At 38.2% G+C, this 26,608-nt stretch overlaps 3 protein-coding genes across 3 annotated transcripts; 1 reads left to right on the top strand and 2 right to left on the bottom strand.

The window, feature by feature from the left end:
- Positions 1-2,448: 2,448 nt before the first annotated feature.
- LOC106770265 lies at positions 2,449-5,491 on the top strand. Its single transcript, XM_014656081.2, has 3 exons — positions 2,449-3,329; positions 3,737-3,890; positions 4,884-5,491. The coding sequence occupies exons 1-3, from the start codon at positions 2,619-2,621 to the stop codon at positions 5,342-5,344; spliced, it is 1,326 nt and encodes a 441-aa protein (XP_014511567.1). The 5' UTR covers positions 2,449-2,618; the 3' UTR covers positions 5,345-5,491.
- Positions 5,492-21,695: 16,204 nt separating this feature from the next.
- Positions 21,696-22,637, bottom strand: LOC106770266. The gene has a single exon (XM_014656083.1). The coding sequence runs from the start codon at positions 22,635-22,637 to the stop codon at positions 21,696-21,698; it is 942 nt and encodes a 313-aa protein (XP_014511569.1).
- A 252-nt stretch (positions 22,638-22,889) lies between these two features.
- LOC106770267 lies at positions 22,890-23,261 on the bottom strand. Its single transcript, XM_014656084.1, has one exon. The coding sequence runs from the start codon at positions 23,259-23,261 to the stop codon at positions 22,890-22,892; it is 372 nt and encodes a 123-aa protein (XP_014511570.1).
- Between the last annotated feature and the right edge of the window lie 3,347 nt (positions 23,262-26,608).

Below are 26,608 nucleotides of genomic sequence, written 5' to 3' on the forward strand. Positions count from 1 at the left end.
TAAAAAGATAAGGTACTGAAAATCAAACTTGTAGTTTCATACATACCATTCAAACATTAATTTCACCTAGTGGTTACTCAAATATTATAAGGTTTAGGAATTCTAATAATTCTAAATTTTCTATGTTTTCATATTTTGATAATTTTAATAATTATAAAAATTCTAATAGTAATTTTTATTATGTAAATTCTAATAATTCTAAATTTTCTCTATCTGCATATTTTCTATGTCTACATTACCAAAACAATATATTTTCTATGTCTACGTTACCAAAACAATAGTAATTGTTATTGTGCAAAAACGGATGAACAAATCATGTTGAAGAAATCAAAAACGACGAAGGGCATCAAATACCTGGAATAGGCGCGGCGAAGAGGAATGGCGCGATAGAGAGGAATGGCACGACGTGAGAGGAATGGCAGGGCGGAAGTTGACGATTTCCAAGTGGAAGTTGATGATTCTGATCGGTCAAAAATCTTCCCCAACGTTCAAAATGTCAAATGCACCCAACAAAATTGAGTTTAAACGGTGGAAAATGATAGAAAATGGAAGCACGGTGTCGCTGTCGACGGAGAATGAAGCAATCCACAGGTCTGAAACTGTTTCGCGAAGGAGATGATACTGTTGTAGTGATTTTTATTTTTTAACCTAAAGGGGAATATGTCGCGGTTCAAAAATTAACCACAGTAATATAGGGGTATATGTCGCGGTTCACAACTTAATCGCGGCCTATTCACCTGAAAAAAATAAATCAAAATGGCATTTCTGAAATTTTTTCCAAACTATATGTTGCGGTTCAATGCCCAATCGCGGCCTATTCCCTTAAATAATTATTCAGATTAGGGAATAGGCCGCGGTTCCCCTCACAATCACGACTTATTCACTAACGTTCTGAATCCTCCAAACTGCCTCCCAACTATCTTTTGGGGAATCTCAGAAGTTTGCAAGGGGATAAACCGCGGTTGCTCTAAGAACTGCGACCTATTCCCCTGCAACTTCTGACATTCCCCCTGCAATTTATTACAAGCGCTGACATGGTCAGAAGTTTCAGGGGGAATAGGCCGCGGTCGCGGCCTATTCCCCCTGCAAACTTCTAACATTCCCCCTACGTTAGTACCATAATAAATTGTAGGGGGAATAGGCCGCAATTCCCAGTTCACCCGCGGCCTATTCCCCCTGCAATTTATTAGACCGCGGTTCAGAGGGGAACTGCAGCCTATAAGTTCATTTTATTTTCAGAAATGCCACCGCGTAATATTATGCTACGGTTTCTGGTGAACCATGACATAATGTGTGCTGTAAAAACATAACTTTTTACTAATAAATGCCACCATATTTTGATAAGCTTCCGTTTTTTCTAAACTAAAACCTAGGGTGAGTTTAAATCTGAATTGTGCATATATATATATATATATATATATATATATATATATCAACCCTACAAAACCGGCTTGTAAGGTGAGGTCTGCACCCCACTTATATATTATAAATTGGCCTTATCTCTAGTCGATGTGGGACTTCCAACACACCCCCCTCACGCCGAGGTATATACATCTCGAGCGTGAGACTAGATATTAATAGGTGGTCCGATAATGGCCCAATAGCGGGTGGAACAATATGCCCAACAAATATCGCTAGGATAGACTCTAACCATAGCTTTGATACCATGTTAGAAGTGGATTTTAGGCCTAACTCAATCCCACAAAACCGGCTTGTAAGATATAGAAAATACATGTAATTTATAATTAGGCTATATTTAAATTTCAAGTTCCTACAAATTTTTCAATTAAGTTCTTATTATTTTTTTCATCGGTTAAATATTTAACATTTTTATATTTTTTAATGGCTAGGTTTCTTTTTTAATTAAGAAGATGATGCGGTTGTTACATTGTCTTATTATCTTGTTTATTTGTCTTCACATATAAAAAATTTGAGGTTTTATAATTAATATATAAAATGATATTGAAATTAATGTAAAATTATAAATGACTTATATTGTTTTTATTTATTAGATAACAAAGGACATTAATGGGTAATAACAAGAATTTCTTGTCGTTATAGATAGTGATTAGAAAATGATGATCTTGTTTTCCAAAATGTTTTCAATTAAAATAATAATAAATATTTGTCAATTTACATTAATATCAATATGGTGTTATATTAACTATAAAACGTTTTACATTTTTTAGTTTTTAATACATGAAGACAAATAAATAAGAGAAAGAGTAAGATAATAATCACTTCCTAACTTGAATATTAAATAGTATAGATAAAATTAAAAAATATAAAAAAAATTAAATATCTATAGAAAAAAGAACATAATTCAAAATATTTAAATTATTCGTAAGGACTCCAAATTAATTAAACTTGTAATTTATGAACTTGACATATTTATTATCGTTTTTTTAAATAATGATCTTTAATTGAATAACTCGTATTATTTAAAGTTGAAACATAACATCATCCATCCATCCCTCTCTTCTTGCCTTCTGTTCCTTTATTTCCTTTTGAAGCAGCAAGCCAGACGCATCGTTATAAATACTCCATTGCATTCTTCTTGTACTCATCCCAATACAACCCAATCACAGGTCCACACAAATATTTACATACATAGCACCATGGTCCACCCAAACTCCCGAACCGTCGGCGACACCGAGCACAGCTGGTGCCGCGCCGTCCGAGGCGGCACCGGGATCGCCGTCCTCGCCCTCCGAACCTCCAAGGCCCCCAACATCTCCCACCTCCAAGCTTCCCTCCGAAGCCTCCAAACCTCCCACCCAATCCTCAGGTCCCGACTCGTACACAACAACAACAACACATTCTCGTTCCTCACCTCCCCAACCTCCTCCTTCACACTAACCTCCCTCACCCTCCCGAGTAACGTCTCCGACCCCCTCACTCAGATCCTCGAGCTCGAACTCAACCGCAACACGTGGCACGACTCCAACGACGACCACGTCTTCTTCGCCACCGTCTACACTCTCCCCAACGCCAACACTTGGGTGGTAACACTAAGACTCCATGTCTCCGCTTGTGACCGTACCACCGCGCTGTTACTTCTCAGGGAGTTACTTACTCTAATGGAAGGAGATCACGGCGCTGGCCAAGACAACAGTAATCATAAAGAGGAACCTAGTCTGGCCATTGAAGATCTCGTGACACGTGGCAAGGGCAAGAAGCCTGTCTGGACACGTGGCCTTGACATGCTGACGTACTCGCTCAACTCTCTCAGACTGTCAAATTTGAAGTTCGTTGACGCCAAAAACCCTAGGTTTTCGCAGGTGGTTAGGTTGCAACTCAACCAAAACGAGACCAAGGGTGTTCTAGCGGTAAGCTTATTACACTCATCTCATCTTTCTCATCTTATATTACACTGATACCAACAAACAAATAACACCCCTCAACAATTCAAAATAATAAACATACTATTTTCGAGAAAATATCTTATAGCATTCTTTCATACCTTTTTACTCTATGGTAATAATGTTTTCACACCTAAACGCAGTTATTACGGGTGAGACGGGTGGGATAAAATGAATGGATGGTAAACGTAATAAATGCGATTACTCAATTACAAGTTTTCTCAGAAGGAAAAATGGGTGCCTAAAATGATTATACGATTCAAGTATAAACAGTGAGATCATTTATTATCTAATAATTTTTATAAAAATCAATAAACTGACCTAATTTGAAAAGCTAGGATTTTTTTCAGTAACACAGTATGTGAGTTTTACAGGGTTGCAAGTTGAGTGGGATAAAACTGTGTGGAGCAGTGGTTGCTGCGGGGTTAATGGCTACCCATGGCTCAAAAATGAGGTCCAAGAAGTATGGAGTCGTCACCCTCACCGATTGCCGATCCAGTCTTGAATCGCCCCTCACTGATAATTTTGGTAAGTATCCTACACAGATTTCTGATGAATCATTCACTTTCCTCTTTTGTCAAATCAATTACTTATACAATAATATTTTTTCAATTCATCCTATTAATCTGTTCTTGTAAGTTTCTCCCTCATAAGTTGTTGAACCACTGAAACAAATACACCATATTAGAACCAACATCGTACCTAGTAAAACTTTGTTAGAAGAACCAGTTTCATCATCGTATCGTTAGCGTTTTTTCTTTTTGCTAATATATATATATTTAAAGTACGAAAGTGATCTATCTTCCCATGAATTAATTGTGAAGATGATATTACAGTTTTGTTTTCTGTTCCAGTAAGAAGATGGCTCCGCCATTAATCTTCTTTACTATAAAAGACAATAAATAAATATGTTTCTAATTGAGAGTGGACGGTTTACAAGAAAAATTTAATCATACTATTATAACTATATATTATGGCATAAAATACATGTATTAATTTTTTTTATGATAAAAAATAATAAAAATGTAATTATAAAACAAATATAAATAATTTATACAATTTAATTATAAAAAAATTTATTTAATTATATTAGAAAATAATTAAATTTAAAAGAAAAGAGTAAAAAAATAGTTAAATATAGAAATATCATTTGAAAGGTAAAATTAACAAAATGTTAACACCAAAATAAAAAATATTATTTATATATACAATAGTAAAAACACGTATTTATATTTTTTAATGATATTATTACTATTATTATTATTTTATGTTTGATATTTGTAAGGACATAGATATAGCAGTGTTCCCACCAAAATAAATAAGCACACCAACAATTGTATCCTAGAAAAATGAGAGGTGTTGAATAGTATAAATATCCTTAAAACAGTGAGAATGACTGGAATACAAGGACAGGGCAAAGACAAAAGGAGCATTAAAAGGAATAATAAAAACGTTGGAAGTCCTGTATTAATTGAAACAAAAAATGTTTCCACTGACGAGAAAGGGCTTGCCAATGTTCAGGATTTTACCACTCTGCCATTCTGAATTCGCATGAGATGAAGGGAGGGGAAACCCTATGGGAGCTAGCCAAGAAGACTTACCAAACGCTCGCTCACTCCAAAAACTGCAACAAGCATTTCTCGGACATGGCAGATTTGAACTTTCTCATGTGCAGGGCAATAGAAAACCCTAGCTTGACACCCGCCGCTTCGCTCAGGACCTCCTTGATGTCGGTCTTTGAGGACACCGTCGTGGACAACGGCGGCGCCAAGCAGCGCGAGATCGGGGTTGAGGACTACATGGGGTGCGCTTCCGTGCACGGTGTGGGACCCTCCATCGCTATTTTCGACACCATTAGAGATGGGAGCTTGGATTGCGTGTGCGTGTACCCGGCGCCGTTGCACTCGCGGGAACTGATGCTGGAGCTTGTTGGGAAGATGAAGGCTATCCTCGTTGAAGCTGCAAACGGATACACGGGATAATTCTCCTCGATTTCTCTCTAGACATTTATAGTTCAAAACTTATCATTTTTATATTTCTTACATTAAATTCTTAATTTAGTTTATTTATATAAGAGCTTATTTTATCAGGTATGGATCATATATTATGCATTTGGCACCTGTTATTTATTACACATTGATACTTTACTCTTTATTAGTTTTAATTTAATTCACATATTGTTATGTATTATTGATTTGATCATTATTAGGGTTTATCATCGTACTAAAAGATAAGTTCAATGCCCTTGCATTAAATACAATTTTCGATGGTGAGACGATAGGAATTTGAACTTAATTATACACAAAAATATGGATAAGGCCCATAATTTTATGCGGGTGAGGCTCACCATCCATTTTAACCACTTGGAAGATACGTAGGTATATAAATTTTTTGAAAAAGTGTAAAAATAGTCAACATGAGATTTTTGTGTTTTTGGAATTTTATTATTACAATTATCCACATGTCGCAAAAGATAACATTTGGTCTGATATTAGATGTAATATTCCGAAGCTAATGTTGCAAGATACATGCTTGAGAAACTTATTAAAAGTGTACTTTATGTAACAAGTTATAGGAATCAAAAGAAATAAGATAATATAAATTTTAATATCTTGTAAGTAATGTTGTAATTTACATTATGCAATCTTCAACATGTTGTTTTACTTTATTAAATTATTGTTATTGTGTTGATTTGTTTTAAAATTTGATTAACGTTAATTCGTTTTAAATTTTGATCAAAGTCAATTTGTCTCGAAATTCGATCAGGATTGACTTGTCTCCACCTTTAATCAAAGTTGATTGTCTTAAGATTTGTTGGGCTAACTTAGTTCGACCTTCGACTAAGATTGACTTATCTTGAACTTTAGCCCGGAACAACTCATTTCGAGCTTTGGTTTGATCAACTCGTTTCTACTTCGACCAGATTTGACTCATCTCGAACCTTGGTCAGGTTTGACTTGTGTCAACTATCATTTCCCGAGTCAACTTTGCTCGGCTTGTATCGACTTTTCTCGACCATTATCCCAATCTGACTCATCTTAATGGTTGACTCATCTTGATCTTTAGTCAAGGCCAACTTGTCTTAACCTTTGATCAAAGCCAACTCTTCTCGATTTTTAACTAGGACCAACTAGTCTTAACCTTTAGCTAGGACCAACTAATCTCAACCTTTGTCTAAGACCGACTTGGCTAGAACTTTCGCTACAGTTGACTCGACTCAACCTTCTGACTTAAGCGACTTGGTTCAACCTTTCCACCTAGTCAACTTGGCTTGACCCTTCAACTTAAACTAGCTTAATTAACTCAACCTTTGACGCTGAAGGTTGAGCCAATTCAACCCAAAACAAAGGATGAATAGAGTCGACCGTAGCTGAGAGTCTAGACAAGTTGTCTTGGATCGAAGGTCAAGACAAGTGGACTTGGGTCGAAGGTTGAGACAAGTTGGCTCATGCCGAAGATCGAGATGAATCTGTCTGTTCCATAAGTCAAGCTAAATATTATTAAAATAAAATTTTCTCTTAAAAAAATAATTTGCTTTATCCAAACAAGAAAATTGAAATTCAAGATATTTCAATTACTCCATCCAAACAAACTCTTTAAAAAATAAGGTTAAATATATGTTTTAGTCCTCATATTTGTTCCCCATTCTCAATTAGGTCCTCATGTTTTTTTTTGTCCCAATTGTATCCTAATATTTGTAAATTTGAGGCAATTAAGCCCTCTCCGTTAACTGGCCACTAACGTNGNNNGNNAATTNNGNGGNNTTNANTNCCTCAAATTTACAAATATTAGGATGCAATTGGGACAAAAAAAAACATGAGGACCTAATTGAGAATGGGGAATAAATACGAGGACTAAAACATATATCTAACCAAAAAATAAAGATAATTTAATTTTAATTAATTCAAATATAATGTATTTCAATTTCTTAGAATTGTTAATATTCCGTATACAAACATAAGGTTAGGTTGAGGTCATCTTTCAATAGTTTTTGAGATAGATATAAACACTAAAGAGAAGTTTGAAGGAAGGATAAAGTTGGAGAACACTGATAAAATGTACAAAACTAAAGCTTAATAAAGATAAAGCTTAAAGGAGGTAGAAAGATAAATACTAAAAAATAGTTTTATGAGAGATGAAGATAAAAGAAGAAAAAGAAGAAGAAATAAAAAGAAGCATAAGGGGTGCTTAAATGAAAGAGACAAACTAATGATGTTAGTTTAAGGGGAGTAAACAAGAAGTCGTAGAAGAGAGAATATACTTTCTTTCATTTCTTTTACTTTATGCATTATATTTTTATGTTTTATGAAATTTTGTTTGTGAAAACTTGATTTGATGAAATTATTTTTGAAAAACAAGCATATTTAAACTTTATTGTTTTAAGCACCATAAGAAAGGAAGACATTAAAGCATAATTCAATAAACCATACTATTTTTGGCATTGATTCTGTGCTTAGCAACAAAATATATGAAACATGATTTTATAAGTGTTTCAGTGTAGATTTATAGGACCGAGAGACTAACCTTTTCTGGCGTGGCTTTATTGCTTTCCAATGCTTAAACTGGGTTCTCCGATTATCTTCTTTCAGCCTAGGCCGCTCGATCGCTTACAATCTTGGTCGTTCGGTGATCTTCAGGCTTTGACCGCTCGGTCGCCTTCTTGGTGGAGAGGGGGAGGTACCTGCAAAAGGCACTCTGACGCCCAAGTTAGGCATGTATATAAGAGCCTCAACTCTTGATTGAATGTTTAGTGAATGATTATCACTATTTGAGTATTTGAGAGTATGAGTTGAATGTGAGTAGAACGTACATGACTTTTGGCCTTAGCTTTCTATTTATAAGTTGTCTCACAGACCTTAAACTGACATAAGCCCAATAAAATATAAACAGAATATAATATAAACAGACTTACCTAAAATTCTATTTAATTGCTAAATATCTTTAATTAGATATTCTTGATTATCCTTTGATTATTTTATCTTCTGCTTACCAATATCTTTAATCAAATATTCATTTAGATATTCTTGATTATATATCATACATATGCCCCCAAGTCCGAGTTAATCGTTCGGCTTTAGCCATGATTAACTATAGGACTTATAAGTTTGAAGGATGATCTATTTCTTGTATTGGGGAGCGTGCTTCTAGGCGTTGCTCATCTGTGGACCTCTAGTAGGCGTGAATGGTCGTCCGTGGCCCAATAGTTCCTAGAGAACATCCCAGTAGACGAGAATGACCGTTTGTGGCCCAAGAGTTCCTAGAGAACCTCTAGTAGATGTGAATGATCATCCGTGGCCCAGGAGCTCCTGAAGAACTTCCCAATAGACAAGATTGGTCGTCCCGTGGCCTAGGAGTTCCTGGAGAACTTCCCAGTAGACGAGAATGACCGCCCGTGGCCCAGGAGTTCCTGGAGAACATCCTAGTACACGTGAATGATCGTTTGTGGCCCAAGAGTTCCTGGAGAACTTTCCAGTAGACAAGATTGGTTGTCTGTGGCCCAGGAGTTCCTGGAGAACTTCCCAAAATACGAGAGTGACCGTCTATGGCCCAGGAGTTCCTAGAGAACTTCCTAGTGGATGTGAATGATCGTCTGTGGCCCAAGAGTTCTTAGAGAACTTTCCAGTAGACAAGATTGGTCATTTGTGGCCCAGGAGTTCTTGGAGAACTTCTAGTATACGAGAATGACCGTCCGTGACCCAGGAGTTCCTGGAGAACTTCCCAATAAACACAATTGGTTGTCCGTGGCCCAGGAGTTCCTAGGGAACTTCCTAGTAGACAAAATTGGTCGTTCTTGGCCCAAGAGTTCCTGGAGAACTTCCTAGTAGACGAGAATGATCGTCTGTGGCCCAAGAGTTCCTGGAGAACTTCCTAGTAGACGAAATTGGTTGTCTATGACCCAGGAATTCCTAAAGAACTTCCCAATAGACAAGATTTGTCGTCCGTGGCCTAGGAGTTCCTGGAGAATCTCCCAGTAGACAAAATCTATGAGGCCAAATGGTAGCGAGGCTAAACAATTGGATGTTGTTAAGCCCCTGGCAAGTATACCAGATCGTTATCAAGTAATATAAACGGTAAGACCGAATATCGTTCTCCCAAAGGACTCAATGGCCTAAACGTTCGTGTGATTTGATTTTATAAGACTTAAAAGAAAAATAAATTGATAGTGTTGATGCAAAAACAGAATGTAAACATGCAGATGAAAAGTTGAATCAGTTGGCAAAGAAGACTATGAATTAATGGAGTTGTTGGGGTTTACAATTTCATCTTTATCCACTCTCCTATATCTACTATTCTTGTTAAATTCGCTTTATTATCAATGTCATGCAGCTATCTAATCTACTCAAAACTTGATTCCTCGGCGAAGAGAGCCTATTATTAATTACTAGTTTATTATTCCTAGTCTCCCTAAGTAACCAATAATGCATGAAAAACAGAAGTTTAAAGCAATTGGTCGTCCTACTCCTATTCCTAGGTAGTATTGCTTAACCAAGAGAATTCCTATCAGTTCGAGACTTCCCCGTACGTTCTCATATCGACAAAATCAAGGATCAATGAACCGAATGAGTTAAACGATGCAAGCATTAGAATTGGATAAGAAAACTCAAACTATTGATAATACAAGCATATGCAAGCATATGAATAAAACAAGAATTTCGATATAAGAGAGTTTCAAAAGATTACACTGTTCCCCAACAACAATGGGTTTAGTTCACCATAGACATGGTGAAAGTAGATGAATTGAATGAAAAAGATGAAAAGATAAACCCTAGATTTGGTGATTCGGAGCTCCCGAATCCAAAAACTGCCTCCAAGGAGTGAAGAATAGCTCTCGACGTCTCTGATTGCCAAAAGATTACTTTTGAAATCGCACTGGGTCTATTTATAGGCCAAAAAAGTAACAGAATTTCGGCCCAGACCCATTCATTTAGGCGCTCAGCGATAGCTAACGCTCAACGGTGGCGACACTAGACGCTCAGCGGTTCCTGACGCTCAGCAGTCTGCGTCTTGGACGCCCAACGCTAGGGTAGCGTTGGGCGATGGTCGCGACACCTCTTTTTCATCTTTTCTTGCCCTTTTTCCCTTCCAAGTCCTTCCTTCTTCATCTTCATCTTTCATCTTTAGTAAAATCCTGTCAAAACAATGTAACCAAGCATAATATCTCTAAAACCACTTTTGACTCTCTTGTTCACTAACTTAATCAAAATGCATGATTTCAAGCTAATTCTAAGTCATAAAGGTTGTGTTTTGATATCAAAGTAATGTATAAAAATAACGGTTTTTAGACCGTTATCACAACCCCAAACTTAGAACTTTGCTTGTCCTCAAGCAAGCAAAACAAAACTTGACCTTCCACCTTCATCAAAATGGTTCAACACTTTTTCAAAACATATCTTTTCACAACAAGTAATGACTCAATTCAGCTTTTCAATGGAATCCAATTAAGATGCAAACATGCTTCAATTCATTCAAGTTCACAGATTGCTCACATAATCACATATTTTATAATAGATACTATTTTTATGAATGACCAATCCACTCAGCACAAATGTAATCATGAAATTCATCAATCCTTTCCAAGCAAAGTGTTTCACTCAATCCCTCAAGTGTTTAAGGAGGTCACTCTTCTCTCTATTATCCTCATGTCACATGCAACAAAATTGACTTTCATGTAATACAACCAACATTCTCACACACATATGTCATCACAAGGACTTTTTCAAGGCTTATAACTTGGCTGGGCTTAACAAGAAATATTGGTTTTTCAGATTACAAAATCCTTGAGTTAAGAGAGTTATTCAATATTCATAGTTCAAGCACACTCTCTTTGAACCAATATACTCATTCCCAACTTTTCCCTTTTTCTTTTGCATTGAGCTTTATCTTTCATGCTTTTCTTTTATTTTCTATTCTTCTCATGCTTTTATCATTCAACACATTTTACTCAATGCTTTTTTTTTTCTTTTGCCTTTCAACTTCCCCCAACAACCCCAAACTTGAACCTTTATCAATACCATAAAATATTTCTCAACATAACTCAAGGTAAAGATTTTTATCAACAAGGTTTTCAAAATGTCTCAGGCTAAGGTTCAAAAAGGGTAGAACACATGGTTCTCTTTATTTTGGGCAAAATTTGGCAAAGTAAGAGCTTCCAAAAATGGCCTTGATCATATGACATAAGCATGCAATTCAATCAATCATACAGATTCAGGCAATATCATTCATGCTTTCAATTGGATAGCAAATATATCAACAAATACTCTGAAGCTCAAAACCTTACTCAACTGTGCTTACTCAATCATTCAGTCATACATCCTGCTTAGCATCATAACCACAATCAGAAATCAACATGCACCTATTTACAGAGCTTGTGAACAATTCACCTGTATAGAAGCATATATAGCAATATCAATCATCATCCACATCAAACATTATCAAGCATACTCATCACGCATAAAAATAAGTCAAACCACACTCAAATAAGATGTTTAAACAAGTTCACACAACCCTACACTACTCAACTGAAGCAACCCTTATTAGTTCAATGACTTGTGTTGTGTTTATCTCTTTGTTAATTTTAGGTTTATTTTAAGATTATGTATGTTTTAGTGTTGTATGTTGTTCAAAGCTTAGACTTTTTTTTTATTAGAAATTCAATGGAAACTAGTGAAAGATTGTTGCTTTCGAAGGGTTGCTCAACTGCACTCTTTTACTGGGTTATAGCCTCTGTTATGGCTTGCCTTGTTCTAAGAGGCATTGTTGTTAGCATGTTATATATATTTTTCACCCTTCACTCACCTAACACTGGCATTTAATGCTAAATAGTATTTTAAACATGATTGTCTATGTGAAAGAGAATTCACATAAGAAACCGAAATTATATAAATGGCATTCAAGGTTATGATGATAAAATTTAAGATGATTATGAAAAGTTATGAAGATAAAATTGAAGATGATTATGAAAGGTTATGAAGATAAAATTGAAGATGATTATGAAAGGTTATGAAGATAAAACCGAAATTAAATGAGAAAGGGATTAAAAGAGAGAATAATTATCCTAACATTTCTAACCTAACTCTCAGTATAAGAAAATATGATAAGATTGTGTGAAATCATTATATAAAACAATTGATTACATCAGGATATTTTATCCCATCCCATAATTTTTCTACGACTTTGATATTATTAAAGATCTTATATTTGGAACAAAATAATACTGTTATTGAGGTGATTGATTGCTTTTACACATGTTTATTCCATGTTTTCCAGGGAACAAATCGTGTTAAAGCCATAGTTCTAAATGAAAAGGAAGCTATTTCAGAATGTAGCATTGATAAATTGTAAAAAATGATCAACCTTAGATTACTCATATTATATCATAAAAGCTTTTCGAGAAGCCTTAATTTTCTTTCTCAGAAGCTGCAGTGTCTTTTGTGGCATGATTATCCTTTTTGTTCTTTGCCATCAAGTTTTGCAGCCTATTGCCTTGTGGAATTGAACATGCCTAATAATAGGATCAACTGCTTATAGGAAGACCGCAAGGTATTTTAATGTCTTCTTATTCATTTTTATTAAAAAAGAGATGTTAATATGTGGTTATTTTAAAGGAAAATGATATTTTAACACCAATTTTTTGACATCATTTTGACACTGCACACGTGTTAAAATGTGGTTGGACGATTTCAAATTAAAAAAAAACTTTGGTTTTTCTCTTCCAAATATATCCTTATCTCAATTTTTTTTAATTTGAAATCGTCCAACCACATTATGACACGTGCGCAGTATCAAAATGATGTCAAAAGTTGGTGTTAAAATATATTTTCCTATTTTAAGTGACATAATGAAATGTATGTTTTAAAAAGAGATGCTAATATCTGGTTCTTTTAATTTACCATAGCATTTCCCATGTCTGAAAAGAATGGATTTAAGTAACTCCAAATATCTTAGGGAGACTCCTGATCTTAGTGGGGTCCCAAACCTTGAGCGTCTGGATCTTTCAGGACGCACAAATTTATCATTTGTCCACCCATCAATTGGGCTTCTTCAGCAGCTTGCTTTCTTGAGTTTAAGAAATATCAGCAATCTCATCAGCATCGAATTTTGCAATAGATTTAGTCCAAGTTCCTTGAGAGTTCTATTTCTCTCGTTGTACTAAACTTGAAAACACCCCAGAAATTACATGGACAACAAATCTTGAGTTCCTTGACTTCAATGGATGTACAAGTTTGTCCTCGATTCATGAATCTATTGGAGTCCTTGCAAAGCTTACATTCTTGAGTTTAAGAGACTGCACAAGCCTTGTTAGTATACCTAGCAACAATAATATCATGAAATCTCTTCAGACTCTAGATTTCTCTGGCTGTTTTCAATTTACTGATTATTCCTTAGGCAATAATCATCAAGTACAAATTTGTGACTTGATGAGCTTGTTGTATTTCAGTCTTGTTGCATCATGTTGGTTTAAATATCTTTTTAATCCATAGTTTAGTTTGCAATTGACTTCTATTTAGAAGAATTAAAACATGTTAGGCACTAATGCTTTTCCAATTCAATGGTAAAAACATTGTTCCAGATTTGAGGGAGACTTTCGATCTTCAAGAAAGGTTGGCTTTTATGGGCTGGAGTTGGACTTGTTGGTTCAATAATTGCCACTTCATTGACCGGAGTTGTTGTCTTCCTTCAGTGGAGAAACCCCACAAAGAGAGGTTTTACTAGCAGATGCAGATGTAATTATTCATTTCTACTTGTTAAACTATTTTCTTTGTAGCATGGGAGGAGGCAATTTAGGGTCACTGAATTTCAAATAGCATTAGTATTGAAACACTGATCTTATAATTACATCACAGCTTTTTATAGTATGATGTTGACTAGCCATCATGGTCTGGATCATCATAGCTAATTAGGCAACTCTGATTATCTTCCTTATGTACCTTAGCAAAACTAATCTTTCTTGATAAGATTCTTATTGTTTCGATAGATATTTTGGGGACCGAGACATTAACCTTGATGATGTGGCTCCGCTACTTCCTGGCGTTCAGATGGACTGGATCAGTGGTTCCTTCTGCGCTTTGACTGTCCGTTCTCCTTGAATCTCAACCGTCCAACAATCTCCAAATTGTGGCCGAGGGGGTGGAGGTACCTGCAAAGGTACTCCGACGCTCAAGTTAGGCGTATTATAAGGGAAGAACCTCAGTTCTTTAGAAAGATTCTCGGTGGAAGAGAGTAAAATCTCAGTGATATGAATAATGTGTATGAGAGGCGTGGATGAAGCGTACCTGACTGACGTCTCTGGCTCTTAATTTATAGACTCGGAACTGATATGAAATATAAACAGAATAAAATATAAACAACTTTACCTGATGTTCCGGAAACGTCTTTCGTTGATAGATATTATTTTATTTGTGGTATCTTTAGTAAATCTCTTTTAAACCTTTTCGAGCCCAATAACGAGATTAACAGCCCAATTCTGATAACAGGATCAACCCTTCTACAACCCAATTATACACGTTCGGTACAACCGTCCGTCTGGAATATCGTACCGTACATCATCCGCCCCAAGTCTTTGATAACCGTCCAGATGATAGTGGTTATCAAAGGACTTAAAAGGGGTTTTAATGCGACATTTAAATGTTGTCGTTTCATTTTCTGGAGAAGTTACTGGACTTTCCCGCTCTTAGGGTAGTGGCAGGGTTGCCGAATTATAGCCGCTAGATCAATATCATCCAACGGTGTGGGGCCCGAGCAGCGGTTTCATGATTATCGTGTTCAGGTTTTTGCTGACGAACCAAATCGTCATTTCTGCTTTTGTGTTTCTTTTTTGAACTTCTCCTTCTCCAACGCTCTGCATTTTTCTCAAGTAACCATGGCTTCTTCTTCGTCTTTTGGTTGTACTACGTCCCGTGAAGAGGAAAAGGGGCGTGATAACCCGATTGAAGCATCAGGAGGTATTTCATCGGTACTTTTTGGGGAAAGGGTTTTTGTTTATGGTGGTGTCGCAGTAGAAGAACCTGAAAGTCAATGTTCTTCATCTGTTTCTGACTATGGTTGGGCTTCCCGCGATGTAGGTGATCACTCTAGCCTTTTTACTAGTAAATATATTCTGTTGGACTGGGCAAACAATAGTTGTGTGCTTAGAACCCTAGGTTACTGTACTGCCATAAAACCGGTTGCGTGTCGGGAGGATGAAAGGGTTTTTCATGGTCGGGAAGCATCTGGGGAGGATTTCTTTTACTTCTATTATAGCTTGTTCTTCGACTTGTATATTAGGTTGCCTTTCTCTGAATTTCAAATGGATGTTTTGAGAGTTTTAAACGTAGCCCCCTCTCAACATCACCCAAACAGTTGGGGCTATATGCAAGCTTTTGCCACTGTGTGTCAAACTCTGGCCATTCGGCCAATAGTTGGTATTTTCCTTTATATTTTTAGGGTGCGTCCCAATGCTAAAAAGGGTTGGGTGTCCTTGAACTCCATTGCTAAGGACGTCATTCTTCAACTTTTTGCTGACTTTTTTAAAGATTTTAAAAACCATTTTTTTAAAGTGTCTATCACGAAATCGGATCGTCCATTCTTCTTTTACGAAGATGGTACTCCTAAATTTCCATTATATTGGACCGGAAAGCCTCTGTCTAAAACTTCATGGCCTCGGGAGAAGATGACAGATGTTGAACTAAAGGATCTTGATGTGCTGATAGGGTTGTCACGTCCACTTTCCTCTCGAAAGATAATCAGCTGCCTTGAGTATGATGACATGAACTCGAGGGTGTTCGGTATGTCCTCTGAGTGATTCCTTTACGCTTTGTATTTCTCTCTGTTTGACCTTGGTTTGTTGATTTTTGTTTGCCAGAAATCATGGGAAAGGTTCCAACTCGTGATTAGTTTAACTTGGCCAAGAAAACGTCCATGGAGGCTAATTTACCAGGCGGATCTTCACAAGGCGGTTCTTCGCAGCAGAGTCCAGTTATAGTCATCGATGAGCGTCCTCCTTCACTTGAACAGACCTTGAGGAGAAAAAGGAAACCTGAAAGGGAGGTGGATAATCCAAAAGCTGCCCAGAAGGGGAAGAGCATTGAGATGCCGACTGACCCAAAGGCTATCCAACCCTTGCCGAGAGGACTGTGGGACCCTGGCTTTATCCTTAATCACAAAATCGAGTTTAACTTTGATGCTACCGAGCATAAAGTTATGTCGGAGACAAGCGAACAAACCATGGTTGAGACCTGTTTAGAGTTCTTATTGCGAGGTTCGGCAGTTGCTTACAATTTGGTTTATGCCTCTAACCGGGGGCAATTAAGCGCCGAGGTGGATCGCTTGAAAAAGTAGTTGGAAGAGGTGAAGGCTTCCCATAGCCAATGTGCTCAAATGATGGCTGATAGCCAAGTGTTGATGGAGAATTTAAAAAAGGCTGGTTTAGAAATGAGGAATGCAAGGGATAGTTTTGCTGCTGATTTGAAGGTTGAAAAGGAGACTATTGTGAGTTTGACAGCGGATAGGGATGATCTTCGACAAGTTGTTGTGGCTTTGAAGTAAAGTGTTGACGATGACGCAACGACTCGAGCTGAAATGCTGAAGGCTATAGTGGCTAAGCATACAAAGGGCTTCAGGAAGGCTCTACGACAGATGTCTTTTCTTGCCAAGGTGTCCCCTGAAGGACTAGGGTTTGATATCGATAAGGATGTTTATCAAGAACAGATGGTTCTCTTGATGATATTCTAGAAGGCACCTTTATTGAGGATGGGGAGTTGGCAGGGCCAGAAGAAGCTGTTGTGGTGACGACGGCGGATGTTGACGTGGTGACGACGGATGATGTCGTTGTTGAGGAGGTCCCGGCTTCAGATGGCTAACTTTTTGTTCCTTCTGTAATAGCTTTTAAGACTTTGAACTTTTCGTGATGTTGATTTTTGTTGCGTTACTTGCATGTTTTGCTTTATCAAGTACTTTGACTTTGATTCTAGATGACTTCATATAATGCGCTTTATGCTTGTTGCGATATTTTGCTAAATATTTGATGGCGTGCGTGTGTACGTCGTTGCTTTAAAAGGAAAAGTTAAACATCAACGTAATAACAATGATTAATAGAACTTACTTGTATCGTTTACATGGACGATCATTGTCGTTCGATATAAGTTAGATATTGACTTATTTGTAAGCGCTTCTGCCATTGGACGTTCAAAGTGATCCCTTCACGATCCTATTTGCACGTCTGGATAGTCGTCCGCCAACCCTTTTTTTACGCTTGGGTGCTCAGATAGTTCCCGTCAGTACAAGGGAATGAACTTCTTTGTTGGGCATTCGGGTAGTTCCCGTCAACGTTTCATAATTAGGTGTTTGGATTGTTGGTAAATCCAATGGCACTTTTGTAATTGGGCGTTCGGATGGGATCCGACAATGCTAGGGGTAGCACCCCTTTTTTTTATAAGTGAGGTGTCCGGATGGGATCTGACAACGCTAGGGGTAACACCCCTTTTTTATAAGTGGGGCGTCCAGATGGAATCCGACAACGCTAGGGGTAGCACCCCTTTTTCATAAGTGGGGCGTCCGGATGAAATCCAACAACGCTAGGGGTAGCATCCCTTTTTTATAAGTAGGGCGTCCTGATGGAATCCGACAACGCTAGGGGTAGCACCCCTTTTTCATAAGTGGGGCGTCCGGATGGTATCCGACAGCGCTAGGGGTAGCACCCCTTTTTCATAAGTGGGGCGTCCCGATGGTATCCGACAACGCTAGGGGTAGCACCCCTTTTTCATAAGTGGGGCGTCCGGATGGTATCTGACAACGCTAGGGGTAGCACGCCTTTTTCATAAGTGGGTCGTCTGGATGGAATCTAACAACGCCAGGGGTAGCTCCCCTTTTTCATAAGTGGGGCGTCCAGATGGAATTTGTCAACGCTTTTTGATAATTGGGCGTCCGGATGGAATCCGTCAACATTTTTTGATAATTGGGCGTCTGGATTGAATCCGTCAACGTTTTTATACTGGGGACGATCTCCTATAAATATCAGCAATTATTGCATAATATATTTTTCTGAACGTACTTCATATATCTTTCATAGAGCAAGATGTTTGAAGGTTCACATGAAAAAGAATAACAACTTTAATAAGGAAAACAAATAAACTGAATTTTAGTTATAGTAAAATTTAAGATGTGTTGCGTTCCAAGTGTTAGGAACAGTTTTTCCATCAAGATGTTCTAAGCGATAAGCTCCATTTGCTAAATCTTCCGAGATGCGAAAGGGTCCTTCCCATTTGTCAGCTAACTTGTCGTGCTCTCTGCTTTTTTTGGCATCTCCCTTCTTCCGCCATACAAGATCATTTTCCGCAAAGTTTCGGGGTTGCACCTTAGTGTTGAAACGCCTAGTAATCAGTCATTTTTGAGCTGCATTTTTTATCATAGCGACTTCTCGCCGTTTGGGTAGGGTGTTTAGGTTCATTCGAAGGTATTCATCGTTAAGACTCATGTCTTGTATACTTCGGCTTATGGAGGGCTCGCCCAGTTCGACCGGTAACATTGCATTTGTTCCGTATGTGAGATTGAATGGTGTTTCCCCTGTTGACCCATGTGGGGTACATCTGTAGGCCCATAAGACTTCAGGCAATTCTTTAACCCATAAGCCCTTTGCAGCTCCGAGCCTTTTCTTTAACTCAGATATGATTGCTTTATTTGCGGCCTCGGCTTGCCCATTCGTTTGAGGATGCTCAACAGAGCTTGTCACATGTTTGATTCCAAGACCTTTGAGGAAATCTTCCAACTTTTGTTCTATAAATTGTCATCCGTTATCAGTTATGATTTTTTGTGGTAGCCCGAAACGACATATCAAATGCCAGATAAACTTCTGAACTTTTTGGGCGCTAATACCTGCTAGCACCTCTACTTCTATCTATTTGGTGAAATAATCCACTACTACCAGGAGGTATTTGCACTGTGCCTTTCCAGTTGGTAATGGTCCGACGATGTCCATGCCCCACTATGCGAACGACCAGGGGACTGTTATTCCATGTAGTTCTTCTGGGGGAACCCGAAAATCATTTCCGTGTGCCTGACATGAAATGCACTTTTTGAAAAAATATGCACAGTCTTGTTCCATAGTGGGCTAGTAATAGCCGACCCGCAGTATTTTAGCTTTGAGTGTTTGCTTTCCTGAATGTGATTCGCATATCCCGTGATGCAATTCCTGCATAACATATTTGGCCTCCTCATCAGATAAACATTTCAGCAGAGGTGTCGTGTAGCCTCTTCTATATAAATCTTCGCCTACAAATTTGAAGCGTGCGATTCTCTTGGAGTCGGTTGCGCTAAGTTGGCCTCCCTGCTCTTATCGCACCATCAATTGGAGTATGTCTTGTCGCCAATCATCTCTCGGTATAGTAACATTAGTGGCAAAGGTCTCCAGTATTGGTTTGTCGAGAGTTGTTTTGATCACGGAGGAGAGCTGGGCTTTTTCCCGGGCATGTTTTAACTTAGAAAGGAGATCTGCTATAGAATTCTCTGCTCTAGGCACATGAATAATGTTAAAGCTAGAGAAGGTTTTAATTAGGTCACTAACCTTGTGGCAGTATCGCAACAAATGGTTGTCTTTGACTTGAAAGGTTCCGCTCATATGGCCTACAACCAGTTGGGAGTCCATGCAACATTCAATCTGTTCGATTTCGAGTTCTTTGGCTAAGACCAGTCCAGTGATCAAAGCTTCGTATTCTGTCTGATTATTGCTGAGTTGAAAATTAAAAGACACTACCTGCTCAACGATTATACCGTTCATCCCTTCTAATACTATTCCGGCTCCTCCGCCCTTTTTATCCGAGGAGTCATCTACATTCAGATACCATATTGGCATGTCTGTTGTCTGCGGTAGGTCGACTGCGAAGTCAGCCAAATGCTGGCCCTTTATGGAGCCTTGCGGTTTGAAACGTAGGCCGAATTGGGATAATCCTACCGACCATGCGACCATTCTCCCTGCCAGATTAGATTTCCTGAGGATTTTTGCGATTGGGTGGTTGGTATGGACCACAACTTGATGACTTTGAAAATACGGTCGGAGGCGTCTTGCGGTAGTTATAAGGGCAAGAGCTATCTTTTCAATTTTCAAGTATCGTTCCTCTGCTCCTTGTAAAGTTCTGCTAACAAAGTATATTAGTTTGAAATCTGAAATTTCTTGAATAAGAGTCGCGCTTACCGAATGATCTGAGGCGACTAAATATAGCTGTAAATCGAATCCCTTGGTGGGACGGGCCATGACTGGAGGGCTGGTAAGGATGGCCTTGACAGCGGAGAAGGCTTATTCACATTGGTCGTCCCAGTGGCGCGGGATGTTCTTCTTCATGTTTTTCAAGATGGGCTGGATGTGTTCTGCTAGTTTTGGGATGAATCGCAACAAAGTCGTGAGGCGTCCAACTAGTCGTTGTACTTCTATAAGCTTGGTGGGGCTCTTCATTTCCAGCACCGCTCGACATTTATCCGGATTGGCTTCGATTCCTCGTTGTGTCAGCATAAACCCCAGGAATTTTTCGGCTGGAACTCCGAAGGTACATTTAGAGGGATTCAGACGCATGTTATACCGTCTCACTTGTTGGAAAACTTCAACTAAGATGTTGTTCGTGAGATCGGCTTCGTACCACCATGTCGTCGACATATACTTCCATACACTTTCCGATCTAATGGTGAAAATTTTTATCCATGAGATGTTGATAGGTAGTCCCGGCGTTCTTGAGCCCGAACGACATCACCTCATAACAATAGTTTGCCTGTTCGGTTATAGAGGCCATTTTTTCCTAGTCGGATGAATGCATTGGGATTTGGTTGTATCCCGAATATGCGTCCAGAAAACATAGTCCTACGTGGCCAGAAGCTCCGTCCACCAGTTGGTCTATACTCGGAAGGGGGTAGGAATCCTTCGGACAAGCTTTATTGAGATCGGTGAAATCAATGCACATTCTCCATTGGCCATTAGACTTTTTGACCATATCGACATTTGCCAGCCAAGTTGTATAGGTTATTTCCCGGATGAATTTGGCTTTAACAAGCTTGTTGACCTCTTCCTAGATAGCTTCTTTTTTCTCCTCACCGAATATTCTCTTTTTCTGTGCTACTGGCCTGGCTTCTTTGAATACAGAAAGTTTGTGAGTCATTAGGTGAATTCCAGGCATATCTGCGGCACTCCATGCGAATAGATCGGCATTAGCCCTTATTAATTCGGTCAGTCGGTGTTCGTCGTCCGGCTCCAGATCTGCACCGATAGACGTTGTCTGCATTTCCTTTTTTCCAAGTTGGAATGATTTAATATCCCCCTAGGGTTGGATTCACTCGTCCATATTAGTTCTTGGGTCCAGGTCAACCACTATTGCTTCATGCCCCCTTTGATCTTCTCTTGGAAATATAGGGTGTGAATTTTAGGCCAGCGACATAAAACTGTCGTGCTGTTTTCTGATCTGCCTTTACAGTACATATCGTCCCTTTGTTCGACGGGAACTTCATTGTTAGGTGAGGTGTTGATACGATGGCTCCGAAAGCGTTCAAACAAGGTCTCCCTAGGAGGGCATTATAGGAGGTATTGGCTTCAACCAGCAGGAACCAAACTCTTAGTTTTTTTGCATTGTCTTGTGTCCCCGACCGAGTTCTCAAGTCGAGATACCCGCGGGTGTCAACTCTTTCGCCTACGAAACCTACAATTTGCTCGTTGAATGGGCATATTATATCTTCTGACAAATCAATTTTCAGGAATGTCGTCCAATACAGTATATTGACCGAGCTATCCTGGACGACTAGAACTTTGTTGACATCGTATAGTGCTATTTCGGCAGTGATTACCATTGGATCATCCTGGTCGGGTTCTAGAGCATGGAAGTCTACATCCGTGAATATAATATCGGGCATGGACAAAGAATTATGCCTTATATTGTTGACGCTCTGAAGATTTCTCAAGTGTCTCTTCCGGGCAGATGAAGAGACTCCTCCTCCGGCGAAGCCTCCGGAGATGGTTTTCTTTCGGCCCCTAATCATTCTTTGTCTCGTGTGTTTCCTGGGACAACTTCGGGAGTGATCTCTCTCCCTTGGGCGACTTCGGGAACAGTCTCTTGGGCGGACATTAGTGTCATGAATCCGTTTGGGACTTCTTTCTCTTCTGGGAGATCTTTTACGTGATTTGGGTTCTTCTTTCATGAATTGACGGAGATATCCTACTCGAATGAGCCTCTTGAGTTCTTCTCTGAGGGTGGTGCAGTCCTTAGTGGAATGTCCCTGGTTGGCATGGAACAAGCAGATCTTGGTTGCGTCGGCGGTCCGGGGCATGGGTCGCTTTCGTATGTTGAGGAGTTCAGCGCTCAAAGCCTCCTTAAACACCTTTGCCAATGGCGCATTTAGGCGTGCATAGTGATCATACCGAGAACCAAGGGGCAAGGGTAAATCTCGTCTAGGAGGCCTTCGGTCTCCTTCACGAACCTATCTAGTTTCTTTTTTGCTCCCATTAGTGGGGGCCTCTGTCTGGGGCTTCCTTCTGGCATATCTCTGATCCTCCATTCGAATGAACTCAGTCATTCTCTCCTAGAGCTCCTCCATTGAATTAGGCAGCCTGGCATATAAATGTTCCGAGAGGTATCCCAGCTTTAGAGAATTGGGCAAATTGCTGATGATGAACTCCTCGTTGACGCCTTTTACTCGCCTAGCAGCTTCGTTGTATCTCTGCATGAATGATCGAAGGGATTCATCTTTCTCTTGTTTAAGGTTTACAAGCTCTGCAGCGGTTACTCCGTCTTTCCTGTTGGTAGCGTAATGTTTCCTGAATATGGTCATGACCGTGCGGAAGCTGTCTATCGTGTTAGGAGGAAGGTTGTAGTACCACTCCAGGGCTTCTCCTTTTAAGGATTGGGAGAAAGCTCTGCATTTGACCGGGTCACTCTTGGAATAGTAAGCCATAGAGTCGATGAAATTTCTGAGGTGATGTTCCGGGTCTAAAGTACCGTCAAACCTCTATCGGTGGAGGAGGTATGTCCAGCATTGGAGCCTGCATGACAGCTTTCGTGAATGGCAGCGGATTGGGTGACCGATTGTTCCGTGGCGGGGTGTGCATGCTTTGATCGCCATTTTGACTTCCTTGGGTTTCGGACATTTCAGGCGGCTGACGCCGTGTTCTCAATCGGGCAATCTCCTCGTTTTGTTTCTATTGCAATTCTTGCTGCTGGCGTATAATCTGGGCCTGTTCCTCCATCCGCTTTGCTTGCATTTGCTGAAATTCGTGTTGTTGGCGTATAGTACGGTCCTGTTCTTCCAGTTGTGCTTGTAACTCCCTGATCATATCCATAGGGTTGTTGTTCTCCATACTCCTCGTGGTTACCATTGGGGATCTTCAAGCCTCGGCCCCACGGTGGGTGCCAAAATGTTTCAGTAGATATTTTAGGGACCGGGACACTAACCTTGATGATGTGGCTCCGCTACTTCCTAGCGTTCGGATGGACTGGATCCGTGGTTCCTTCTGCGCTTTGATCGTCCGTTCTCCTTCAATCTCAACCGTCCGAAAATCTCCAAATTGTGGCCGAGGGGGGGGGGAGGTACCTGCAAAGGCACTCCGACGCTCAAGTTAGGCGTATTATAAGGGAAGAACCTCAGTTCTTTAGAAAGATTCTCAGTGGAAGAGAGTAAAATCTCAGTGATATGAATAATGTGTATGAGAGGCATGGATGAAGCGTACCTGACTGACGTCTCTGGCTCTTAATTTATAGACTCAGAACTGATATGAAATATAAACAGAATAAAATATAAACAACTTTACCTGATGTTCCGGAAACGTCTTTCGTTGATAGATATTATTTTATTTGTGGTATCTTTAGTAAATCTCTTTTAAAGCTTTTCGAGCCCAATAACGAGATTAACGGCCCAATTCTGATAACCAGGATCGGCCCTTCTACAGCCTAATTATACACGTTCGGTACAATAGTCCGTCTGGAATATCGTACCGTACACTTACTTTGTTCTGTTAATGTTTGTCTTATATCATAGTGTTTAATAAAACCATGTGGGTATCTTTTATGTGCTTCTATAATATGCTTTTCACACTAATGCTCTTGTTTGCTTGCTTCAATTAATTGGATCTTCAAATCTCAAGTAATTTAAGATATTCATAATCCGTTCCCTTATTTTAAATTGAAGCTTCAATGTTATGCTTTGATTACAGAAATTGCCGACATTTGATATTTTCGGTGTAGTACTGCGTGCTTGTGGGCATCACAGGTGTTCAGTTCATTACTGCAGTATAGGTGATTGTTTTTGTTTACTGAACTGAATTGCAGTATAGGTGAACTAAAAATAGTTAATTCAGTTACTCTGAAGTACTATATCTTTTAATTCAGTATAATTTTTTTGAATTAGTTTATAGTTAACTATAAACTTTTATAGTTTAGTGCAATACAATATATTTTGTCCATCCCTAAGAATAGTTATATGTCAAGGATAAAGGAGTGTATATGTTTTATCTGAATTAGTTAGACTCGGGATTCCCACCAAATCAATGAGCTACATTGATTTGGGTTGGAGTAATTGATAATTGGTTTGTTTAAGTATTGTGCCTTGATATTTGATAGTTCAGATTAAAGTGTAATGAAATAATGATAGATATTGAAATATGGTGTGTGAGTGCTCAGAAATCTTTTTTTTTTTCATTCCTCCTGACAAAGTCTGTTGCATGTATCAAATGTGCAAATTGGTTTTAAAAGTTGTTTAAGCTTAACTATGGTGCAATTACTATTTTTAAAAGTATGTTTTAGTAAATTACAGTGGCTGAAACTTGTTGGATGTATTTTATTTAACTTTCAGAATCCCAAAAATTTTCTGGTTGTGATTTGCTATGTATACTGTCTCAGAATCCTGCATAAACTGTTGTGTGTATATATATATATATATATATATATATATATATATATATATATATATATATATATGATAGTTTGTAATAAATTTTTTCCTTTAGAATTATTAGTATATTATATTAAAAGTATTAACTGGATTGCTGCAAAATTAATTATATTTGGATTGAATGTACCAAGAGGTTTGAACTAAAATTATGCACTATCATACCTTTTGATTTTAGGAGAATCTTGTTGTATATTTGGATTTAATTGTTATTAATTAGTTGAATTTTTTTTCATAAAATTTTAGGTAAAAACTCTTAAGAAAAGAAAATAAGAAAAAAAAAGTCTTTCTCACAAATAAAAATCAACTTATATGTAGACTTCTTTGGTTAGTTAATATATCAGTAAAGAGAAAAGTTTTGTAAAACTTATAAGTTTAGAATCTTTCAATTAATTTCTTAAAACTATTAATTGTATTTCTTTTTTTCCTTGTTATTGCAGGTTGGGGCATTCTCCCTCCCTTATTTCATCTGCAAACTTCTTCATTTCCAAATCAAAACCCTAACTAGACAACAATCTCATATTTTTCTATGGGTTCGAGAGGAGGCAGCTTAAATTGATAGCATTCTTATCATTCTTATAATTGGTGATGTTGATTGCAATTTGAAACCATAAAATCTGATTACAAGTTATGTGAGCTTAAATTTTTCCTAGAGAACATTTATACACTTATCCTATTTGATTATTCCACTCTAGTTTAAATTCCTTGTATTAATATATGTTAAGTAATTTTTTATTGTACAATCTTGTGATTCACGATTTGAGTCCAAATTTGATAACCTTTGATAATTTGTGTTCTTAATCTTAGGCATACAAGCAACAGATATATCAAACTTTGCATTTGAAGCAAGATTTTGCATGGTGAGGAATAATTTAATTGATATGAGTTCTCTTTTGTGAGTTTAGCCATGAAATGGATTATATGAGAAGTATAACGTGTTGTCTGATTTTATTTTATTTGTTTCTTTCTAATAGGAAAAGACTATCCCTAGATGTAGAGCTGTCAATTAGGCCCCTCTAATAGGCCCTGGCCCTAGCCCATGTGGGTTGGGGCCAAAAAAGCCCCTAGGGTCAAAAAAGATCTTTATTAAAAAAGCCCCCAGGGTAAAAAGCCCCAAAGCCCTGTGGGTTAGGGCCAGCCCATGGGCTTTCTTTTTTACAAAAAAAAATTTAAATATCCAAAATAAATTGTATTTTTACAAAGAAAAGGAACATTTATGTTAAGTGTTATAACTTGGAAAATACATGTAAGCATACATGTAAGCATCTTTATTTTACTTTAGTAAATATTTTTACATAATTATTAATTAGAAAATAATAAATAGCATTTCATATTTTTCATCCCTAAATTTGACGTTA

The sequence above is a fragment of the Vigna radiata genome, chromosome 8 (genome assembly GCF_000741045.1).
Source record: "Vigna radiata var. radiata cultivar VC1973A chromosome 8, Vradiata_ver6, whole genome shotgun sequence".
In the NCBI taxonomy this organism is placed as follows: domain Eukaryota; kingdom Viridiplantae; phylum Streptophyta; class Magnoliopsida; order Fabales; family Fabaceae; genus Vigna; species Vigna radiata.